At 37.0% G+C, this 18,729-nt stretch overlaps 1 protein-coding gene across 5 annotated transcripts in view; it reads left to right on the top strand.

Moving 5' to 3' along the window:
- Positions 1-2,033: 2,033 nt before the first annotated feature.
- WDR19 (WD repeat domain 19) overlaps positions 2,034-18,729 on the top strand; it is a 73,700-nt gene continuing 57,004 nt past the window's right edge. Inside the window, exons 1-8 of one of the 5 annotated variants that reach the window (XM_031687109.2) lie at positions 2,040-2,183; positions 4,024-4,115; positions 4,417-4,482; positions 6,311-6,436; positions 10,551-10,666; positions 14,307-14,422; positions 17,665-17,745; positions 18,344-18,367. In XM_031687109.2, coding sequence (XP_031542969.1) covers positions 2,178-2,183; positions 4,024-4,115; positions 4,417-4,482; positions 6,311-6,436; positions 10,551-10,666; positions 14,307-14,422; positions 17,665-17,745; positions 18,344-18,367 — 627 coding nt within the window. In that variant the 5' untranslated portion in view covers positions 2,040-2,177. Of the gene's footprint in view, positions 2,184-2,215; positions 2,264-2,677; positions 2,754-4,023; positions 4,116-4,416; positions 4,483-6,310; positions 6,437-10,550; positions 10,667-14,306; positions 14,423-17,664; positions 17,746-18,343; positions 18,368-18,729 lie in introns of those variants that run through there. The other 4 variants (XM_072945050.1, XM_072945057.1, XM_006209751.4 and 1 more) reach the window with 4 other exon arrangements.

The raw sequence follows: 18,729 nt of genomic DNA, 5'->3' as shown, positions 1-18,729 counted from the left end.
AGCTGGTGTGAAAGAGAATTGCTTGGTGTGTGGAAAATCACATACACATTTGGCGACCAGATGTGAAGTGAAAGTTTCTGTATAAATAGAAAAAGGAGACAAATGGGAGAGAAAGACAAGGTAGGGAAGAACTGGGTTTTTCTCTACACAGGAAGTGGAAGACTGAGGTTTTTTTCCAACTCAGGTGTCATATCCAAGAAATCACTGCTTACACCAAAATCATGATCTTCAATTTTTCCTCTAAGAATTGTATAGTTTTAACCCTTACATTTAGGTCTTTAATTCATTTAAGTTAATTTTTGTATATTCTGTGAGGTAGGGGGGCTCCTACTTCATTTTTTTGCATGGATATCCAGTTGTCCCAACACCATTTGTTGAAAAGACAGTTCTTTCCCTCACTGGATTGTCTTGAACAACCTTCCTGAAAATCAGTTGGTCACAAGTGCATGTTTTTATTTCTGGACTCTCAAGTCTATTGCATTGATCTATATAGCTATCCTTATGCCAGTTTCACACTGTTTTGGTTCCTATAGTTCTGCAGTAAGTTTTGATGTCAAAAATGTGAGTCCTCCAACTTTGTTGTTTTTTTTCAAGTGTTTTGTTTATTCTGGCTCCCTTGGAATTTTAGGATTAGCTTTATTTCTATAGCTGGGAATAGACCCATAACAAGAGATGGAATTTGCAACTGAAACAACTTCCCACCAAAAAAAAAAAGTGCTCAATAAGACTAATTGCCTAATATCTCTTAATAAGTTGACTTCTTTCAGTTCCTCATATCTATTCTTACTCTGTCACTTTACAGTGACCTCTTCTTCTGAGAGAAAATCAATAGTCTTAAAAATACCTACTATGAACCTCTTGAATTGCTTCTCCGTGGTTTGCAGGACTCTATACTCTCCTGATTTTCTTTCTTTCTTTCTTTCTTTCTTTCTTTCTTTCTTTCTTTCTTTCTTTCTTTTCTTTCTTTCTTTCTTTCTTTTTTCTTTTTTTTTGTTGGCCTAATTTAACTTTTCTATATGTAAACTTCCACTGAAGGGTGGTAGAGTATATCACCCCAAAATATGCCACTTTGGCATAAGGATTATTTTGAGCTAAAGGTATAGGAGATGCAAAAGGACATTCTACTCTTCCCTTTTCATCCTGAAAACAGGAGATCAAAAACTCCCGTGTAAAAGATGCCCTCCCTGTACCAGAAGGAAACTAACATTCCTACTATCAATGAAAAGTTGAGATTAATTCTGTACAAACAGACCTTGTTAAAATTATTTTCTTCCTTTAGCTTTACTACATAATTTAGTTACTTTTTCACAATTGTTTCTCTTTGTTCAATCCAACAGAAAAGCACATAAGTTTCACCAATTCTTTGGATCTCTTCCTTATGAGGGCTCCCATATCATGCAAACATAACACATCTAAATTTGTATGCTTTTCTGCTGTTAATTGGTCTTCTATCAGTTTAATTCTCAGGCCCTAAGAAGGTAAAAGTAAAATTTTGTCTCTTTACATTCCCTAAATCTAAAAAGTCCCATTCACTCTTAAATATTACAAGGACAATTTCTGAATTTCTACTCCTCCAACCCTTTTCTCCTTCACCCAATGACCTATTAAAGAAATCTCCGTTTACTTTGCAATTCTTGCATCCAGAGTTAAAAATCTGAAGATATGACCAGCAGAAATCAATCTTCAGCTTTAACATCCTTTGAATGGCTGCAGACTAATCTCTTTCGAGGGAACCAATTCTTAGCTGCTTTTATCCAACACTTAGCTCCTTTCTTTTCTTGAACTTCTCAGCGCCCCCTCTGGCCACTAGACTCCTTAGCTGCCCCCGTTGCAATTTACGCAGGCGCATTCCGGGTCTCACAGTGCCCGCCTCCTCGCGGTGAGTCTCCGAATCTCATCCAATCAGGGCCCAGCCAGAAAGCCCAGGCTCAGCAAGGCCTCGCGACGCTCAGCTTCTGGGGGTTTTGCTTCGCTGGCGTCACGTCATCCCAGTCCACGCCTCCCTCCCTCTCTCCCTCCCCTGCGCAGGGCTCCGAGAGGCACCGCCCTTCAGCTGGCGCTCGCTGATTGATCACTGCTCGCGCTGTCTCCTGGGTGACGGGAACGCGGTAGCCTTCTTGGAAGAGACCGGGTGCGCCTGCGCACTTGCTAGATCGCGCGGCCGCTGGAGCTTTGAGATGAAGGTAAACAACCTACAAACCCCGGGGGGCGGGAAGACGCGACCCCTGGCCCTCCCCTTAGCCCTTCGAGCATCGCTTTGAAGGTAGGGTTTGTGACTATCTCCCTCCTCCCGAGTGCGTGAGGACTGGAGAAGAGAGCGGGATGACCAGGGATGGAGAGCAGGGGCGAAGTTGAAGGAATGCGGGGAAAGGAAGGAAAATTGAAGAGGAGAAGGCGGGGAAGGAGGCCTCTCGTTTCTGGGACCGCGGACGGAGGTGAAGCTGTGTGGGAAGAGGGAACGCCGCTGCGGCCGGCAGTGAGCAGACTGGATCTGAAGACCCCGGACTTCGCACGGCAGAAGGAACGTGTCGTGTGAATGTATTTGGGGGGTCGTGGTGAAGCTGACTCGTTCGGACGTCACGAGCTGCCTAGTTTCTTGCAGCTAAACCCCTGGCAAGCCGCGCAACTGCTCAGCACCCTAAAAAGAGTGAAAAGCCTCCGAAAGAATAACCTCAAATTGTACTGCCTGTGACTGGTGCAATTTTACAGATCACTTAGTGGCAGTGTACAGTATTCACGGGGAAATTGCACACGTAGGTCTCACACTCAAGAGCGTCATCCTCTGCGTGCACGATTTCTAGGCTTGGGCTTCTCGTGAACCCTATTCCCCGGTCCCTGGCTACAGCTCATTCACTCTTTATCAAGTAATATCCCCGCCCCCCGGCCCTGATCTGGTAAAGAAATGGAAAGCTCGATTTAAAAATTATTTTATACATTCTCATGGCTATTAGTGTGGAGATGGGAACTGACGGACCGGTAATCTTAACTCACATTTGTAAAGCTCTTCACAATTTATGAAGTACCAGAAGTAATGAGATAGTTATACCTGGTTTACAGCTGAGAATTCTGTGCTTGAGGCAATTTAATCTACCTGCTTTAAGCCCTACAGCTAATAAATAAAAGGCAAGGTCTAAACGTTGGTTTTCTGGTTGTAAAGCTAGCACCTTTTCCATCTCATTGTATGTGTAACGAGCATCTATATAGCTACTTCGAAGAAAATTAATATGTAAATTCACAACCAGAAGGAGATCTGCCATGAAGCTAGTGAAATTCAAGTTTAGGGATCTCTCACTTGCTTGGCAGGATTCCAGGGCAATGTGGTCATAAAATTGCAAAGTAAGATGCGTTTAAACTTCTTTATTTTTTCTGTAAGGGTGTCTTTGTGCTCTACAAAACTTGGATGCACCTGTGATTATAGCACATCCCTGTTTTCCACAGAGGTGGATTTCATCTTCGCTTTAACATAGGAAATGCCTATGATTGGTGTTTAATTTTGACCACTGGAAGAGTTTTATGTTGCCAAATTAAACACTTAATGATGAAGTAAATAACTAATAGATAAAGAAAAAAAATAATTTTGAAGGAAGTATGGGCATTTTGTATTTCTATCATGGTTAAGTTTTTAGTGGCAGTTTTGTTAATTTAATCCCCTCAAATCTATGCCATTGATAACTAGCTAAATTCAAGTTTAAATTAGGTAAATCTTTAATAGCTTTAAAATGCTAAGATTATAAATTTTTATAAAATTAATATTGAAAAACATTCAAAAGCAAAAAAGTTTTATTGCGAACGCTTCCATACATATTGAGGTCTGTGCTTTACCAATCAGACTGTGGTTTTTTTGTCTGGTTGGTTAATTGATTAATCATTTTGTTTGTTACATTGACTTCTTTTGGGTAATCTGTAGCATAAGCCCTCACCATCCTGAATCCTACTGTTTTCATTATCGTGTTTTGACATCTTTTTTGATCAACACTTAATTGTATATTTTGAAAATATAAAAATTGTGGGTTTTTTTTTTAGTGTGTTTTCTCACTGCTAGAAAAGACTTGGCTTGGCACACCGATACAGTTTACCTGGCAGAAAACATCAGGAAACTACCTTGCAGTAACAGGGTAAGAAATCATTAAATGTTAGTATGTCATCCTGACTCCAAATGGTTGTGTGCCCACCTAACCACACCATCTATTCAGTAGAAATTCTTGGATGACAATAAAATGGTGGGAAAAGTAATATATTCATTTCTGTTAACATCATAGTTCATAGAAATTTTGTCCTGATAATTTTTTAGATATAAATTATGAAACTATCATGAGAGAATACTGAAATCACTTGGATGTAAAAGAAAAGACTTTTTATATATAGAGATAAGTAAGAAACATTTACATCATATCTTTGTGTTCTAATTGCTTTTAGAGCTGATCATATTGTGAAAATCTTTGATCGCCATGGTCAAAAAAGAAGTGAAATTAACTTATCTGGGTAAGTACAGAGGTAGATCAAAAACTTTTTCAGGCTTTATTGCCTAAAAGATAAAAAAAAAAGCACTGTTCTAAGACTATAATCAAATAGAATTTTATGATTTATATCTAAACTGTATCTCCTCTTTTGCTTTCTCCAGTTTCAAAGAGGTTTTTTTTTTATACTATAAGCAGTCAATGAAATATGTAGCTATATAGCATATAAGTTAGAGTTTATACTTATAAACACTCATACATTCACAAATGAGCTTTAAGGCAGAATTATAAATGAGTCTTAAATGAGAATTCTTACTTCATTATAAATAAGCCTTAGTGTGTATATATGCAGCTAAGATATGCCTGTATGACGTGTAGTATTTCCTCTCTAATAAATTCTTGGAAAATACTTTCCGTATACTTCTTAAAGGACAAAGTCTTTATATTATCCATTTTAAGGAAATCCTTCTAGATTCCAACAAGCATAACATAAGCATTTTTAATGGTTCCATGTAATCATTACCTGTGTTAGTTATTTTACTGATAGTCTCAGTGGTTATTAACGATGTGTAGAGTCCTTCAGCTGAATGGTCTTATGCTGCCAGGCTTTTTAAATTCATGTCTGCTTTCTGTAGTTTATTGCCACCATCTTTGCAAATCAGGTTGTTTTACTTCTCTCCCACCCACCTAATGGCACCATGTTGCTATTTCCCATCGCTCTCTTAATTGTTGCTTCTGGCTTCTGTATTCTGGAGAACAGAGGGAAAGCTCTTTATAATCATGTCTAAAGTAAAGTAAGAAGGCACTTAGTAGAAAAACTTCTTTGAGTAAATTGTATGAGCTTTATTACGTGATCTCTGTGACATCTATTTTGATTATATATGGCCTTATTTTTTTTACATCTGAGTTCTTTGCTGTATTGATTAAGTTGAATTACACTGATAAAAGATCTCCAGATAAACCAATTGATCAACAATTTGAAGGCATGCTCCTCTTGCATGCTCCACATATCTCTGAAAATATAGAAAATTAAGATCTGACAACATATTTTAACAGTTTGAAGAATAACTGAAGTAATTCCCCAGCTGTCTTAAATGTAAGTCTGAGTATGGCTTACTCAGGTACCCAAAATAACATCAGAGAAGGAAAAGCTAATCCTCAAGGAAATTTCTAAATTATAATAAATGCTCTGGGGTAATTTTAAACAGTAAGAAACATGTTAAATAGACCATTTCCTATTTATAACTATTTTGACATGTTAATTGAATCACTCTTCTTATTCTATTAAGGTATGAAATGAAAGTAACATTTCTTACTATTTCAGAATTCAATCTTATTGTTGTTTACAATCCTGCACCTACGCAGCCTTGATCTGTTTAGTATACAGCTTATGTAGATATAATTTCACTTCTTATCAGTACCTTCTTTTTCCCTTTGTAAGTCTGAAATAATCTTTCAAAAGGTGATTGTACAAATTACCTCCTGATTCCCAGATGTGATTCATTTCTAGAGGTGCTGGATGAGTTTGTTTTACCAAAAGGCCAGGTTCCTTCTAGGTATCAAGAAAATCTGCTAACTTATCAGGTATAATGGCATTTAATATTGTATATGAGAGTGATATTTAAAATAGAATTCAACTTTTTTCTGTCTCCTCAACAACAACAAAATTGATGTTAATATTATCCAAGCAGTGAATGATGAGTTATAGTTTTCACTTTAGAAAGTTTATGACCTATTCAAATAGATTGAATGACCTTGTTACAGGAAAAAATCACAGATAGTTGAGTGTTTAAATTTCTTTCTCCTACTTAAAAAAAAAAAGTATAGTGATGTCTTGCTCTCTTTTTAATAAGTAACTGTGTTGCTATGGACTGGGATAAAGATGGAGATATCCTAGCTGTGATTGCTGAGAAATCCAGTTGCATTTATCTATGGGATGCCAACACAAATAAAACCAGCCAGTTAGACAGTGGCATGCGGTAAGGACAACTTTTTTTTGAATCTTCACTTAGAAGCATGAATGATTTGCAGATTTGATGCTAACAATACTTACTACTTTCATCATAAAGATGCATTGTTGGGTAATTTTCTTATAAAGGAAAAAGTTCATTTCTTTTTAAATTGTTATATTTAACTCTATTAATTTTGCCCAATTAGTTAGAATAAAATTGTTATAATTATAAAGTATAAACAGCTTCTTAAAAAGTTGCTTTCAATGGAACAGACTAAAAAGTCCAAAGGAGAAGCAAAACATATGTGGGAAAACCTGTAGATGGGATTGGCTGCAGGCATGGCTGAATCTAGGGTTCAATGATGCAGTCAAGACTGTCTCCATCTCTTGGCCCCTCTTTTCCCTCTGTTGACTTATTCTAAGTCAGACTCTTGATGGCTACTGGCAGGTATCAGCTTAAACCGTTCTTCACAGCAAGTTATGCCAGAGGAAAAAGCATGTCCCTGTCCCATCCCCAGTGTCCACTCAGTTCTTCAAAAGGTCTCTGAATGGGGTACGCAAGGCCATGGGATTGGTAATTCTACCTGGTGAAGAGTAGGGTGAGGGTGGGGCAGTTCATAAGGGGGAAAAATCCTGGGCAGACAGAATGTATTATAGATCCCTGCTAGGATAGAAACCATTTGGCCATGTGGAAAAGAAAAACTTGTCAATATTTACAGCTAAAACTGTAATTTTGACCTTGGACAAGTTGCTTAACCTCTCTCTAAGCCTCAATTTCTTCACATATACAAAATGGGTTTAATAACAATATCTGCCTCATGGCATCATGTGGCCTGCAGGTGGGCAGGAAGAGATCACACACGGACACTAAGATTAGACTATAATTTGCCAGCTGACTTACCAAGGAATAACTGAACCCAGAGAAAGCAAGTGGCCTTGCAGAGCAGGACCAAGCATAGCTTAGTGCAGTTTCCTTTGACCCTCCAAAGTGATGCACAAGGTGTGCATCCACAGGTGACGGTGTCTGACCAACACAAAGTCTTGCTGGATCTCAAAATCTTCATTTCTTGCTCTGTCCTTTTATACTTTGGTACATCACCGTTCAGAAGGATTTTACACAGGCTGTGTGCTTCCATTCAAGAAGATGTTTATAAACATCAAGTACTGGTTCTTGAACCAGATTCAGCATCATGGAGGCTACATCTTCACCCACAGAAAAGTGCGTAATTAATCCTAGGTGTTTCAAATTGGCAGCTCTCTGCCTCCCACCATCTATCTTCCCATTTCTTCAGGTCATCTCAGAATTGTAATATTTAATTGTATGCCATGGCCAGGCACCAAAATAAGAACTGAATGAATGGTAGAGTTACTGTAATTAAGGTGAAATTAAGGATGTTTTATTGTTGCTATTAATATCTAATGTCTAAAGGCCTTTGGCTATAGAAAGGTATACCTACTACTATTTGTTTTTTGTTAATTATCAATCAATCTGATACATTATGATAGTTAATAAACAACATTTTTAGTATTAATTTTTCTTAAATATTTTGCTGACTTAAGATTCCTTCAAACAATTTAAATTTCATTTATAAATTTTATCTGATTTGATTCTTTGGAGCACTTTAAACACAATTCATAACACATATTCAGACATAATTATTACAAAACTTACTACAATGCCTCTTAAGTATCTTAAATCATTATGTTGACACAATGAATTGAATTTATTTTGTCACTTTTACTAAATGACTTTCATATCTTTTTAGGATTAATTGGTATTTACTCTGACCCTACCTAGGCTTACAGCAGTAATCATTTAGTTATGTATCTGGGATAAAGCAGTCTTTCCAGAGAAAACTCTAAATACAACATCTGGTTCATCAGCCAGTTGGATCTTGGTTAGATCATGGGAAATGGTTGCTTCTCCCAAGGCCACTCAGACCTGAGCACTAGTCATCCTACTCAGCCTGTTTTCGAATTGACCTTCAGTTGTCCTATCAGCAAGAATTTTTTAAGCCTGTGTCTTTCACATAGGTTGCCAGTTTTTTGTTTTGTTTTGTTTTGTTTTTTCGATAGCCAGGTGCATTTTCCTAAAATAATGTAGTCTTTAAATTTTGCTTGGCCAGAAATACATATGATTATTATACATTGGCCTGCTCTGTTAGCATTATTGGAAACTTACATATGGCTTAGTATCTCATTGTACTTTGTGGGGCCTTTTGGAGGTCTTATCTCCTGCGAGAAGAGAGATGGAGTCTGCTTAATTAGCTCTTCTCTTGAAGACATTTGATTACTTGATCTTCTTGGAATACACTATTTAAGCCTCTTTCTAGTTGGCTGTCGTGTGACTGTTAGTAAGGGTAAACTATTGGATGGACTAATATTGTTACACTGCTCTTACTGTTTTTGACCGCAGTTGCTGATCAGACCTTGTTCTTGTCATGTAATCCCTCTTTTCTCCGGTACTATTTAGCTCACTCACAATTGTTTTTATTCATGTTTTCTCAGAAGCAGACTCCACAACAGGATTAAATGTGTAAGGTATTTATTACAGTAAATACCTGTGGAGAAACATAGAGGGGGAAGAAGGGGCCAGAAGAGCCATCAGACGATAGTGCATGTCTGACCCTTGTGAAGGAGAGAAGGAAGGAAGAAATGGGCGTAGAAGCAGCACAGTTCTAGAAAGTTCAGCTAGGCCTATGGGGGTCTTTGAGCCAAGGATACCCATCAAAGGAGTCCTGTGTGTCCCAGGAATGGGCCTCAGCAGTATCCCTGCCGTGCTCAGTCGTTGTCTGGGAGCAGCCCATGGGAGGACATGGCCCCAGCACACTGAGGTGATGGATTCCAATGCCTAGCAGCTGGGGGCCTTGTCAGTTACACTTCTATAGTTGGCGATCTGAAAGGTATATTCTCATGGCTGCCATCCCTACTTAAACTGATAGAGACAAATGCGTATTTATCTTTCATAAAATATATACTTACTATCTTTTATAAAATATACTATATACTTGATATAATAAACATGTAGTCAATTAAACCTAGCAGCCTGGTATGTTAATACTTTAAATTAAAGTTAATTTTTTAACTAAACATTTTATTACACTCACCTGTTATTACAATTAACTTTTCGTGTGCTTTAAGTGAATTTTTGTCCTCCAGATATCTTTATGGTTTTACGGCCTTTCATAAAACAATTTGTTTCAATAGAATATGTAATACTTAATGCTCAAAATCCCCTAATTTAGTCAGAGGAAGCCCCTTTAAGCTTACTCTTTTGTCCTTTTATTATTGCCCTCAACACTCTTGAAAGCCAGGTTGCTTTCTGAAAGCAGTTGCACGATCTGTCAGTGGCTCTCAAAGTTTAGCTGCATCCAAATCACCTGGAGAGCTTATGAAAACACAGGCAACTGGGCATCACCCCCAGTGTCTCATGCAGTAGGACTGGGGTGGAAACTGCGAACTGGCATTTCTAAAGCTCCCAGGTGATGTTGCTGGTCCTAGGATTGCACTTTCATGACCACTTTTTTAGATCCATTGTTATTTCTTTCCTCAGTATATGGAATGAGCTACTCTCGAAGGAGTTCTGATTCCCTTTAGTAGAGAATTATATAAAAGTTCAATTTGTGAGTCCTAGGATGCACATTAAGAACTGGTGGTAGGCAAATGTGCTTCTACCTCCTTCTGAGCTACTTTTAATAATGACAGAGCTGGAAAATGTATATCCTTTTTCAGGTCATGAATTCCCAATGATTTTTCCAATTTAATATATCATGTTATTGGACCCTACTTTTTTTAAAGCATGAGATGTTATCATCCATTAAGATTTTTACCACATTTAGAGTTACAATCATCATTAGCAGACAAATTAATAACTATCTCATCATGAGTCATTTCATGAAATTTCATCATGACTGAATTGAAGCTTATATTTATTATGCATTTGTATTTTAAGTACATTAAAGATCACTTTGTAGTGTCTCAAAATGTCTTTATCACTTACTCTTTGTCCTAAAGCATTAAGTTGTGATATTGTACTTCCACTTTTAAGTAGATGTTAAAATTATGCATAAAGTACTTTTTAAAAGGGCCACTTAGGGGTTATGATTGTGAACTGTCTAGTAATTTATATCTCAATGTTACAGGGATCAAATGTCTTTCCTTCTTTGGTCAAAATTTGGAAGTTTCCTGGCTGTTGGAACTGTTAAAGGAAATTTGCTTATTTATAATCGTCAGACATCTCGAAAGATTCCTGTCCTTGGTAGGTGATGGCTGGAAACATTGCTAAATATTTGCGATGCTTTACGTAAATGTAAATTTTACCACCTCAGATTTTCCTGATATTGCAAGGGAAATTTTGTAATTTAAAATTAAGATTCCCCATACATCGAGCTAAACTAGAAGATCCCTCCTCACTCCCTACTAAGAATTTCCCAGGCTACGTAGAACAGGTTGCCCTAAGGCGAGCCTGTGCCTTTGGACACTAACACATTAATAGCATGCCTTCCATCTGCCCTTTTCTCACCCAGATTGCACCTCTGGCATGGTATACTTCATATGCATATCAACACATTGGGAGGTGGACTGAAACATCTGGTGACTTCTTGGACCAAGTATATCCAGATTCCTAATTCTGACCCCTCATTCTCTCCGAACACCAATTTAATCTCTGTGTTGGGTAGGATTTATAGTTGCCTCAGGGTATATGACTGGAGGTATTTGTGTTTATTCCTTCTCTGACCTTCTTGGTTCAGTCTCTTCGATGCCGCTAATCTCTGGTCACTTAGCATCTGCCCTCTAAATACCCAGGAGGAGACAGTATTGATTCTTTTCAATTACTGTAACATCATGCTGGTGAATGGTGAAACCAGGGGGCTTACTTACATACAGATGGCCAGTGTAATTTACTGCTAATGAAAGAATTAAATGCTGGAGATAATAGTGCCCACACAGAGAAAGTGCCCTTCAGTTAAAGACACTTTTCATTTCAAATAATTTCCACATATATGTAGATCTTTAATGTGAATATCTTTAGTGCTCTATAGCTAAACAGATATGTCACTGATCCATTTGAAAAATTAAACTAAAAAATTTTGTTACAAAAATGAGCTTTCACCATATAAATTAGTCTATTTGACTTCAGTAGCTGTTTTCTGTATCCCACTTCATTTGCAGGTATATCCTACCAGTTAACTTTGAAGCCCCAGAAATTGACACTTGAGGTATAAGAAAATAATTTGTCAAAGCTTGATTATTATGTGTCAATATTTGTCATATACACATGATTTTATATGTGATTTTTGTATTTAAATGAATAGTAATTCTAATCTCAATCTTATTTATTAACTATGTAAAGTGGACCTGAAAAGATGCAGGTTAATTATATATCTTAGGTCCTTTAGCTGCCTGCCTCTTTTAGAGTTTGTTGTGATTTGTGGCTCTGCCTTTTTTCCTTTGAAATAGTTTACTTTCCCAAAACCAAGCTATTCCACTTTTGAAAGCAGCTGTACCATAGCATGATCAGTGAGCAATTTTTACAGTAACTAAACATCTGTTACCTTGTTTCATCTTGCTGATTTATTTCCTTGAACTAAACTAGACACAAGCAGTTCTCACTTTGCATGGTTCTAATGTGCATGAATTCCACTGACCACAGTTTATTTAATATTACCAGTCTCCCGATAACATGATTCAGTTACCGTCATATATTAAGTATGAGTTAATATTAATTAAATGAGTCAATACATGTAAAGTGCCCCGAACACTGTAAGTGTGCACACAAAATGTGTTAACTCTTATTCCTGATGTTAAGGCCAACCTGACTTTTGAGCACTAGAAGAAGAGGAGAGATTGTCTTCTTTCTTTCTTGAGTGTAGAAAGAAGTTTGTCTTTGGCATCTTTTCACCTCTCTTCGTGTACTCCTTTTTCCATTCTAGTGCCCATTACTCTGGGTACCCAGCTCCAGTGTATCACCTGAACCCCTTAATCTATGGTCAGCAAACTCTCCTATATCCCAGGCTCTTCTCTGAATAGTCCCCTCACTTTTGTGCTCTGGTCTCCTGATCTGAAATACTATCTCTATAGTCCCGTATTTCTCTCTTCCAAACTCTGGACTCATATATCCAACTGCTTACTCAATATCTCCAATGAGATTTCTAGTAAACACTTCAAATTTAATATCACCAACCCTCCTTTTTATTTTTCACCAAAACCCTTTTGACCCGTAGCTTTCCCCTCTCAACATTGATGACATTCCATCCTTTTAGGTCTTTAGGCCAAACCTTATCGTCATCCTTGACTCTTATCTTTCTTATACCTTCCATACTTAATTTGCCAGAAAATCTTATAGAATCTACCTTCAGATACCTCCAGAATCAAGACTGTTCTCGTCACCTCTACTGCTACCACCATGGTGTGGGGTTCAGACATCTTCCACCTGAACTTCTGCAATCTCTTAACTGGTCTCCCTGCTTCAACTCTTGCCCTGCTGTAGGATATTCTCCACCCAGAAGCCAGAATGAGCCTTCTACTCAGAACTCTCCAAGGGCTCTCCATCTCACCCAGGGTCAAAGTCAAAGTCCTCACAGTGGCCAGCCAAACCCTCCATGACCTGGCCCTGCAAACTCTCTTGACTTCATCTCTTACTCGTCTTTCTTCACTTCCTGTCCTCCATCCACACCGGCCTCCTAGCTGAGCCACTAACATACTAGGCACACTTTGGCCTCAGGGTCTACTCACTTAACGATTATTTGTTTAAGAACTTACTTTCTGTATACATACTGTATTAGGTTCTATAAGGGGTGCAAAGGATAAAATAGACACGATCTCTGTCTCAGTCACAGCTGAAATAGCTAACACCTGTAGCACTTCTGTAGGCCTGGCGCCCTTCTAAGTGCTTTAACTCATTTGCTCCTCAGCCCTATGAGATAGCTCCTCCTATTACTCCCAGTTTTTGGACAATGTGACTAAGCCATAGAAAGGTTAAATAACTTACACAAGGTTTTGCAGTAAGTGGTGGAACCACTTATTCAAATAGGCAGCCTGCTTCCAGAATCTGTATGCTTAACTAACCTTAAGACTCCTGTGTATTTATCTATCCCGGGACCTTCGACAAATGCCCGCAATGTTAAGTGTGTGATTTCCACCCCAAAATGTAGTTTTTGCACTGGCTAGATTGTTCAGTTAAAAAGCATCCTGATACTTAGTGGCTATCTCATATCCCTCACTAGCTAAATGACTATTTTTAACACAAGTCTCACTAAATTAATATTTGTACTTCAGTATTATCATAAATCCTTCTGTGTCCTTTCATTATATGCGAATAGTCAAAACTATGATGTTGAATCTGCATATTCCAAGGGTCTACCACGGTATGAAACTGAATATAGTAAAAATAACCTCAGTACTTTGAGATTTACTTCTCTTTTTTTAAAACATTTTTAACCCATTTTATTTATTCACTTATTTTTTATCTTACATTTTTAATGGAGGTTCCGGGGATTGAACTCAGGACCTCATGCATGCTAAGCATGCACCCTACTACTGAGCTATACCCTCCCTTCAAGATTTACTTCTCGTAAGACATTATCATAATGGGTTTGGTTATATGGTAAACAAACTTGTCAAGGGGTGAAACATCTTTTTATTTGTAGCCTATGCTCATAGCCACATAAAAAGTTGGAAAACAGGATTGCCTTTATTTACTGTTATCTTGATTTACAACTTGGTAATAAACCGTTTTAAATAAGGTTGCTTAGACGCTGCTTTGATGAGATTTTAAATTCTGTATCTGCTTAATTCCCATGGTATATTACCTAAACTTTCAGATTGACATCACAGATTAAAAAAAAATTTTTTTTTGAGAAATCAGTATGTCTGTACAAAAATCATCTCTTTTTCAGGAAAACATACTAAGAGAATCACATGTGGATGTTGGAATGCAGAAAATATGCTTGCTTTAGGTGGTGAAGATAAAATGATTACAGTTAGTAATCAGGAAGGTGACACGATAAGACAGGTAATACAATAATATCTCTCTGGTCTGCTCTGTTCACGTTTTCCTCTGAAATATAGTTTGTCCATCAAAGTGAGCTATAAATTTGAAAATCTCTATATGAGATATGTATATAATTACTTCATATACTAAATATCAAATTTTTTCTTATGTATTAGGACATTTTTCTTTAATATGAATACTTTATCCAAATATCCTCCTTTGTACATTTCCCATTATCTAGTGTTAGCATGGATTATCAGCTCTGTGGTTATAATCAGACAAATATATTTATGAAATAACTCCTATTTTATACATATATATTTACAATGTAAATGTTAACAACTGCACTCAGTCAGGTCTGCTTGATTCTAAAGCCCATACCTTTAACTAATGTGTTAAATTGCTTCCCAAACTAATCATGATAAAATACCTATCACCTTATAAGATTAACCGTCACATTTTGTGGTATAGCTTACAACTCCTGTAGCATTTTTGAGATAGAGGGGAGAAATGGAAGTTGAATTACAACTCTGTAAGAGAGAAGATGATCTAAATCAGTCAAGTGTAGGCTAAACTATTGTAACAGACGCCAAATTATAAGGACTCAGGATATGGTAGTTTGGGTGGCTTTTTCCTCTTTCTTTTTTCTCATATAACAGAGAAGTAGGCAGGTCATCTATGTATCTCTGCTTCACAAGGTGGTATAGGGCCCCAGATTCCTTTCGTCTTATTGCTTTGCCGTTTTCTAGGGTATTTTGCCCTCATGTGCATAGTTAAAGCTAGCATACGGGTACCACATCTGCATGTCAGCCCCAGGGAAGGGAAAAAGAGAAGTGGAGTGCAAGAAATTTGTGAACAACCTGACCTGGAAGATGCAGTCATTATTTCCATTTATACCGTATGACTCGAACCTAGTTATATGGCCCCACCTAGGGAACCTGCAAGTTTAGTCTGCCTGGGTGGCCATGTGCCTTGCTAAAGCTTGTTTCAGTGGACATTATAAGACATGTAGCAATCACTGTCATTCACTCCAAGGCAGAACAGAACAAAGATAAGAGGAAGAACTTATTACAGCTTGTTCATGGCTTGTTCAAGACTGGACTGACTGAAGATTTGGGCTTTGAGAATTTATAGAAGATAAAACTGAACAAAAGTATGATTCTTGTATCTGGAAACCTTTGAAAGTTAGGGAGAAGTAAATAATTCAATCATGTTGAGCAGACCATAGCATGATTACAGTGGTTCTTGAGGAAGATTAATCTTGCATTACTGTATAAAAAAATAAAGTTTCTAGAAACGTTGTAATTTTGATCACTCTATATCAGTGCCATTTAGAATTAGAATGAAACAGGTCCCCCCTCTTGTATCCATATCAGACCTCATCAATAGATAACTGGCATTTTTTTTAATTCACTGAATCAAGATATGACCTTACAATACTTTTCCATATAACATCCCAGGAAGCCTTTATTGTTCAGACATTATTTACATACCAGATAACTATTTCCCATTTTAATTTTTATATATTTTTTATTGAAGTATAGTCAGTTTACAATGTTGTGTTAATATTTGATATATAGCATAGTGATTCTGGTATACCTATGTATTTATATTCCTTTTCATATTCTTTTTCATTATAGGCTATTACAAGGTATTGAATATAGTTCCCTGTGCTATACAGTAGGACCTTGCTGTTTATCTATTTTATATATAGCAGTATCTGCAAATCCCAAACTCCCAATTTATCCCTCCACCCACTCCCCTGCCCTTTCCTCCCTGGTGATTCACAAGTTTGTTTTCTATGTCTGTGAGTCTATTTCTATCTTATAAATAAGTTCATTTGTGTCATTTATTTCCCATTTTTAATCGCTAAGAAGTTGCTTCTGGAATTTAACATACTACATAAGTTGTGATATGGTAAATAAAGCATACATTATAAGTACTGGTTCATTTGGTATTTTCTCTGAATTGCTTTGACTTGGCTATTCTGCAGAGCACTGCAATGTAATTTGTGTGGATCTATCTTTATTTATCCTGATGAGGACTTGTTTTTCTTCCTGAATCTGAAGATTACTGTCTTTCATCAGTTCTGGAAAATTCTTAGTCATTATCTCTTTGAAATTCACCTCTTGACCTTTCTATTCTGTCTTTCTGAAGCAAGTGTTAGGTGTATGCTGGACCTTTTTATATCTCTTAATTTTTTATTCATAGTTTCTTTTTGTCATTCTGTGAAGCCTTCAGTATAATTTCCTCAAATCAGTTCACTTATTTTTCAAATTTGTCTAATCTTCTGTCTAGCCCATTGAGTCTTCTTATTTTAATGGCTCTATTTTTATTTGTAGAAAGTGTTTTGAAGTTCATTTGAAAATCTGCTTGGACTTTTAAAGAAAGTGTTGTCTTTTTTCATATTTATGAGTCCTTTTATGTTTTTAGTCATTTTAAAATATTTATTTTATGATCTCTTTCTGACAATTCTGTTCTTTTTAGATCTGCTGACTCTTGCTCTTGTTGCATTGCTTCTTTGTTAGTTTTCTCATTTTGAATTGTGAGCTCATCTTCAGCAGGGCTTATCTGTGGAAGTTTTTTGCAGCCTTGGGAGAGGCTTTATATTTGTCTTTGCCAAACACTGCAGGGAGTTTCCAGACCACTCAAAGTATAAATCTGAACCTCAGACTATAATGAAGATAGAAGGGGAAGTCTTTGATTTGAGAACAGTTTTTTTTCTGCCCCAATGCCCAGCCTGAGTCAAATGGGCTTCCTTATTGTCTCCCTTTACGTGCTGCTGCTTTGAAAATCTGCATCAGATATTCAGATTATTTTTCATGAGATAATGTCTTCTGCCAATCTGTGTCATTTGTGTCCTGGACTTTTTCAGTGAAATCTTTTTCTTCATCTGAATCATCACTTTTTCTTCTTCCATATCTACATCACCAGGAATTTCTTCAGCACTCTTAGTCTCCATAGATAGGAGCAGCAAATTTACAAACATGGAGCACAGGAAAGAAACACAGCATCAGTTTCTGCACACACTTTGCTTTTCAGTTTGATCTTTGCTTATGGTCCCTGGTAGTTTTCCTTACCTTCTTTCAAGCTTATCTTAGCCATTTAATAAGATGCGTGTTCATCATCCAGAGTTTCTAGATGTTTATAGCAGTGGAATTTTCAGGTTTTAGTCCTATAACAAAAATGAAACCTGTTTTATTAATAGAATGAATTTCAGTGTGGGGTTTATTCATCATGATATAGTATGTTCACCCCTGCAGACACCAGTGAGGTCAGAGCCTAGCGACATGCAGTTTTGCATGATGAAGACTGATGACCGAGCCTCTGCTGCTGAAAGCACGGTAGGAATTCTAAATCAGATCCATGCCCAAATTATTTTGGCAGTTTTATAGGATATACTGTCTCCTTTTCTAGGATGGTTCAGAATCTATAGCGATAAATAAATTATAGATAAATATAGTCTGTCACTTACTAAACCAGTGTAGGTTTCTCAGGCCTAAATGTTTTGTTTTGTTTTTGCTGCTACCTAATATCACGGCCAATGAGGACATCTTTCTGTTACATTATTGTTGCTTATCTCATTCTTATGGTAGCAGAAACATTGGGGGTACCTTTATAAACAAGAGTATTCATTTCTGTATGATTTTAAAATTTTCACTCTGAGATGTGACCAGAGCTCTGGAAATTATAGTTTTTACTTTTTTAGTGTTTTAGATTCATTTTCCCTGCCACATTTTAACCTTCTGAAATCCAGATGATTTTCACAATCAATAAGAATATGTTTAATGAAGTAATGTTTCTTTATTTCTTAAAAGTTATTATTAAATTGACAGCATCTGAGAATCAAGGAAATATATCAAAGTGTTTCTCCTTTTATATATATCCATTACCCTTAATGAGCCTAGATAAGTAATGCACTCTTTTCTCTCCCCAACATAGTTACACCGTCAACTGAGAATTACAGTTATGTATTGATTTGTGAGTAACAGAGGGATGCTAGTTGAGCCACATTGACCAGTGACCTGCAGGTGATGGAAGGAGTGATGATATAAAAAGCCAAGCTAGATGATCCACACGAGTGTGGATCTGCAATCCCAGATGGCCCAAAATCAAAATTAGATGGCCTTACAAGACTCTCTGTGCTCTTAATATGAATTCAGCTTCTATAGGACTGTGTCAGACTTACATTCCTGTACTGCTCAGTAGTCTTATTAGAGTATAGAGAAATTTTTAAAGTTATTCCATCAAGCTATTTTAACATACTTCCAAAGGTATACCGGATATGTGTAAAGCCAAGAATCCTTCCCAGACTATGTTAGTAAAGT

This window comes from Vicugna pacos, chromosome 2 (assembly GCF_048564905.1).
Source record: "Vicugna pacos chromosome 2, VicPac4, whole genome shotgun sequence".
NCBI lineage: Eukaryota > Metazoa > Chordata > Mammalia > Artiodactyla > Camelidae > Vicugna > Vicugna pacos.
The sequence above is the reverse complement of the archived record's forward strand: the minus strand, read 5'-3'. Positions and strand labels throughout refer to the sequence as shown.